The sequence below is a fragment of the Ranitomeya variabilis genome, chromosome 8 (assembly GCF_051348905.1).
Source record: "Ranitomeya variabilis isolate aRanVar5 chromosome 8, aRanVar5.hap1, whole genome shotgun sequence".
Lineage (NCBI taxonomy): Eukaryota > Metazoa > Chordata > Amphibia > Anura > Dendrobatidae > Ranitomeya > Ranitomeya variabilis.
The window spans coordinates 47,679,751-47,685,750 of record NC_135239.1 but is presented as its reverse complement, the minus strand read 5'-3'; the positions used below and the strand labels follow the sequence as shown (position 1 = coordinate 47,685,750).

General features: G+C 38.6%; 1 protein-coding gene across 1 annotated transcript in view; it reads right to left on the bottom strand.

Annotated features, from left to right (window-relative positions):
• Positions 1 to 299: 299 nt before the first annotated feature.
• Positions 300 to 6,000, bottom strand: part of TLCD4 (TLC domain containing 4) — a 65,697-nt gene continuing 59,996 nt past the window's right edge. The window contains exons 6-7 of the mRNA XM_077275940.1: positions 3,492 to 3,565; positions 300 to 2,015 (exon numbers count right to left, since the gene is read on the bottom strand). Of these exons, the coding sequence (XP_077132055.1) occupies positions 1,700 to 2,015; positions 3,492 to 3,565 (390 nt within the window). The 3' untranslated portion in view covers positions 300 to 1,699. The remainder of the gene's footprint in view (positions 2,016 to 3,491; positions 3,566 to 6,000) is intronic.

The window sequence follows — 6,000 nt, the reverse complement described above, 5'->3', positions numbered from 1 at the left end:
TGCAACGCATGAAAAAGTTCTCCCAATAATGAACCAAAAATGTACGTAAAATCTGATCGCACCTAACAAACTGAAGATGAAAAATAGGGGGTGTAATTATCATTTTACGGTCGACCCACTCAAATATTTACAGTAGACTCAGGGCCAAATTCATTATTGCACTTACACTGTTTTGTTGCTAATTTCTTGCACAAATCTATTGCAGTCCAACCTGGAGTGATTTTATCTATGCCTTAAATGTTTGCATATTTTAGTCTAATGTGACTTTTCGCAATAAAAATGACGCAAAACAGGTTAAGTACGAAAATAAAAAGCATTTTTTACTTTGCAAAAAATTCACGAACCAAGTGTGAGATTTTGAAGAATTTGCTGCAAAAAAAAGTCATCAAATACCACAAAACAAGAAAAGAAAATTACTGAAAAAATGCAAATGATGAATCAGGCCCTTAGTTTTCAACCGTGCATATGAGTGTGCTGGCAGATAAAAAACTTTTTACATTATTTCCCACCATAATATTGTTTCTTTACCTTGAGGAGGGCTTTATACCCTCCATCCTTAACTCTTTTTTTTTAAGCATTTGTAAGATTAAAATTAATTCTATAAAACTATGTCTGCCACAAAACAAGACACTGATCTTTTAAGACAGCTCGTTGTTGTTTTTTTTCAATACCTTCCTCTTATAGTTTACACAATCATGGCATTTCATAGAATATGCAAATTTCAAAAGCGATCAGTGAATATTTGTGAATATTCAAGGTGATCAAAATCCAAGGGTTGGCTTGAAACGTGTTAACCTGGTGGAACCTTCTAAGGGTGAAGCATGAGTGTCAATTTTCAGAAATATCATATAAAATGGAGACAGTCGCACATTTGTCACCACCTCCCCATTTCTGTCAACCCATGTTCTAGAGATAGATGGGGGTCGCAGTAGTGGGACCTGCATATATTGGTTATTTATGGCGTGGCATATCAATATGCCATAAATATCCCAGAAGGAACAATTCCGTTAACATATCAATAGTTCAGTTGTCTTTACATAGAGTGTCGTTTAAGGAGGTGCCTTGGATTTATATGACATCTGTATAATTTCATGGAGACCCCCAAGTAAGACCCCTGGCAATCCAAGTTTGGAAGATCAGCTCTTCTGTGCATATTTTAGATTAAAAAAAAGGTGAATGTATCATGCCGCAAAGGACAAGTGAAATATTCCCTTATGGGTTTTTTTGTGAAAAGCCCCTTATTTGACATGAGCCATGATCTTAGCCTCCCTTGGATGTACGAGAGAGCAGATCTCCCAAATGTTATTTGCAAGGAACCTTATATGCTTGGCAAAGCTTTGCAAAAAATATAAGATCAAATGAGCTGAAACTTCCCCACCAACTTCATCTTGCCAACCAATGTTAGTATTTGTGAAGAACAGGATGGTCACAGAGTGTCCAAGTTTCCAACTTCCTGCTAAGTTACAGCCTATGGTGACAACAACGCTTTATCAGGAGAGAAGTTCTCGCTCTTTGGAACAGTGGATGGTTGGTGGAAGTGCAGGATGTAAATATGAAGAAGGATCATTACGAAGAGGTAATTATGGAAGTTCATTAAAATACATTTTATGTCATGGGGAGAAAAAAACATGCATGTCCTGGCAGAGCCTGCAACATCTGAAGGATGGAAGAATGGAAGACACTAGAAAGTCTGTTGCTTCTACTCTGCTTTTCCATTTTTCTGAGTTTTGGTCGATATACCATCAGTGTGATACAAGACTTTGTAGCATCCCTTTGTAATTTTCATCATCCACATAACGTTCATTATATCCAAAGAGACGCTGGAGATGATCCAAGCACACTGTGCTCCTAAGCCCAGTCTATGAAATGCCTCTGTGCCAAAGGTAGAAAAGACCCGCCTGTAATAGGTCGGTATGACCGCTATTCTAACAATGAAGAAGACAACTGTCATCAAGACTCCATTCACCATGTTAGGCAGGGAGTGCTTTTTGTATCCCAGGACTTCGAAGAACCACCTGCAAAACTCAATAGGTGAAATAGCGTTAATGATAAATCAGATACAAAAAATAAAATATTGTTAATTATGTTGCACTGAGGGGATAAAAGGATTAAAACCCAACTGTCCAAAGTGATGTGCACAAAACAAATAATATGGAATCGTTTCTTAAAGTTAAACTTTAACAATGAAGCGAGTGTGATAACTACAGGATATATAACACAAAGCCTTGTTCTTCTGCCTTCCTCATATATAGATGTTGTGTTGTTCAAGCAACTTAATATGCGAAGGAAGCAAATTGCAATCTAGATTATCATCTGATTTACGACAGATGTGATGGAAGCAGTAAGTAAAAGTCAGGAGAGAACGTTTATTACTATTTCTCAGCGGTCTGTTCTTCTATACAGGGTTGTGTAATAAAGGGGTTGTCCAGGTTTGGGACAAAAATTGGCAGTTATGATTCCCATATATGTGATTTACACTTGAGGTCACATACCTACAAGACGCTTACTGCTTCTCTCAATAGAAAAGAACTGAGAGAAGCTGGATAAGGTTAGTTGTTATGTGACGACAGACATGCACATCACATACATGCAGTCACATGGCCGTTCACTTGCACTGGGAATCGTGACAGCGTGCGCTCCACAAGCTGTCACAATCCGGCAGTCTGCAGTCACAGAGAGACCAAAGCCTGGACAGCCCCTTTGAGAACACAACTAGATTTGGAATGGATGAGAAATTCAGGGGTGACGCCCGAAAATAGAATTTTCCTAAGTTTGGCTTGGCAAGACTCTTTATAATAATAATAATCGGAAGCTCCACCTGTGATTAAAAGCACATCATGCTGAAGGCAATATTACATTACGTGCAATGACATATATTAGGCCAAGGACAGAAGGTTTATCAACACCAACAGGATCCAATTTTTAGCTCTCACTATGCAACTCATGCACAAAGCTTCATGTATACAGAGTAAAACCAGGCAAAAAATTTGAGCTTAATCCCTCTAGCCTATACTATACCATTATATATAATTCAAGAGAACTTTTCACGATGAACATGCAGAAAGTTATAGTTCAGGGAGAGTTGAGTAGATCTAAAGTTTTGTGGCAAGATATTTAGCCTAAATTTATATATAGTAGAATACTAATTGATGTATAATGGATTTATTCATTTTAATTCCTGCTCACTCTAGTCGTAGGAGTCCAGTGGGCGGTCTTATTGACAGCTAGCATTATATAAGTGTGGACACAGAGATATTGGGTAGTACGTAGCTCCGCCCACTGGACTACTAAACCCAGAATGAGCAGAAATGTAAATTACAAAAAAAAGTTCTATTTAACCTTTTCCCACAAAAATATATCAATCTTCTCATCTCCCCCCCACTGTACTATACTACTGGTTTGTATGTCACTCCTCTGGCAAGACAGGATGAAACAAGACCCGTATGCACACAATATTTAAAAATTACAGCAAAACAAGGTTTTTGACGTACCGTTGATTGACAAAAGGTGTAGAGAATTCAGCTAAGAGGCGGAAATTACCAAAATATGGCAACATTCCTTCACCCTGGAAAGTAAGCAGAGATGTAAAAATATCTGTTGCAAGTATTTTTTATATACAGTGCTCCCTCTTCGCAGTGCCTGCCTAAGACTACATTTAATTTAGAGCAATAAAAGGAGATAAATGTTGAATTCTGCCATTGTAAAAGATGAGATGTGGAGACATCAATGTAAGGGGAAGCACTGTATATACAGTATAGTAGCAGAGCTCTGCAGAAACTACGCCACACTTCAAATTGGTACATGTTTATACAAATTTACATGCAGTTCATAATTGACACAAAAATAGAGTTAATCACAGCTAAATAGGTGGAAAAAAAATCCTGGAAGCACAAAGTGGAAGTGCCTCTTTTATTTCTTCTACAAATTACATAAGGTACGGTATGTAACGTTGGAACCTCCTGAAGGACCCTCCACTGTATATCAAGGTGGCAGCAGAACGCTTACAAGGATTAATACGGAATACACATTACCCTAGAATTGTGTCTATTTGCTCAACCCCAGAAGGTGAGCAAAATTTCTTACTTGCAACCAATAATGATATAATTTAATACTATCCTTATATAGCGCTCCCTTGTCTCCCCTGTCATCTAGTTCACACCCTGCAACAAGAAAATTATTATACTGCAAGACACTGCAGTATAACCAGACTCTGCAGTACAACCATTCTGTGAGTCCGCGGAAATCACACTGCACTCAGTTGTCCTCCGAGTGCAGTCCGATGTTTTCCACGCATTCATAGACTTGAATGGGTGAGTGTCTTCCAATTTCAAAGTGAAATCGCAGCATACTGAGAGTTTTTTTTCACTGACAAGATTCCATTAAGTGAAAAAAATCGTGCATCAGCACCGCACCATTGAATCAAGTACTGTCCAGTAAAAAAAGCAAGCAAAAAAAAACAAAAAACACTCGTCTGATGTACCTCCTGGTATGAGCGAGCCCTATTAGCAATTTTTGGTGATAACCAGCAATACGGACTGCCCAAAGTCTATGCTTAAAAGTTCAGGCAGTCTGTGCTGTGCTGCGGGTTATCAACAAAAAAACACAAATAAAGTAATCAAGAGTCCTGCCCTATAATCATTTTCTTGTGAAAATGGCGGCACGTCTTAAAAAGTTGTGCAGTTGGCAAGATGATAACAAAAGTCTATGGACAATATATGTCACTATATGAGGTGTATACAGTCAGAGTATATAGTTCTAAGGAAATCCTTCAATGTACACCTCTGGGGAAGGGCTCAAATGCTTTGTGAACAGAGCCTTATTCTGGTTAAAATGGTTATCATCTACATGACATAGTGCAGGAGAACCCCATGGTAACCAATCACATTGCAGCTTTCATATTTCCAGTGCAGTTTAAAACATAAAAGCATTTAACTGATTGGTTGCCATGGGCAACTGCTACACAGGTTTTATACATAAGGCCTAGTATATTATGAGTTTCCACAGACCAGCAGGGTTTATACATGAGGCCTAGTATGTTATGAGTTACCGCAGACCAGCAGGGTTCATACATGAGGCCTAGTATGTTATGAGTTACCATAGACCAGCAGGGTTCATACATGAGGCCTAGTATGTTATGAGTTACCATAGACCAGCAGGGTTCATACATGAGGCCTAGTATGTTATGAGTTACCATAGACCAGCAGGGTTTATACATGAGGCCTAGTATATTATGAGTTACCACAGACCAGCAGGGTTTATACATGAGGCCTAGTATGTTATGAGTTACCACACACTGGCAGGTTTTATACATGAGGCCTAGTATGTTATCAGTTAACGCAGACCAGCAGGTTTTATACATGAGGCCTAGTATGTTATGAGTTACCTTCAGACCAGCAGGGCTTATACATGAGGCCTAGTATATTATGAGTTACCACAGACCAGCAGGGCTTATACATGAGGCCTAGTATATTATGAGTTACCACAGACCAGCAGGGTTTATACATGAGGCCTAGTATGTTATGAGTTACCACACACTGGCAGGTTTTATACATGAGGCCTAGTATGTTATGAGTTACCTCATAATAACAGCCTTCTTTTTTTCAAGCATTACTGACAGGGCTGAACCAAATCTTTGCCCGTAGCATATTGAAAAGGAAAAAGCTATGATAAATCAATCATTAAAATCAGGTTCAATTTGGAATAAGGAGGAGCTGAACACCCGCTGCCATCATTCACAGTGTAAAATGAGAAAGTGATAATCTGTTCACTGCTAGAGGGCACAATAATAACACAATATGAGAAGATTACACATCTGGTATATTTTGGAGAATTGTTCCAGGCCATTTCTTGTAGAATGCATATTTTGCATGACAGGTGCCTGTGACAAGTATCCTTGTTACCAATTGCAACTGAGCTTCATTTTTCCCATGCCATTAATGACATTACTTTGGACCCCTGGTTGCTATAAATAATAAGGCTCCTATTTCATATACAGAAGTG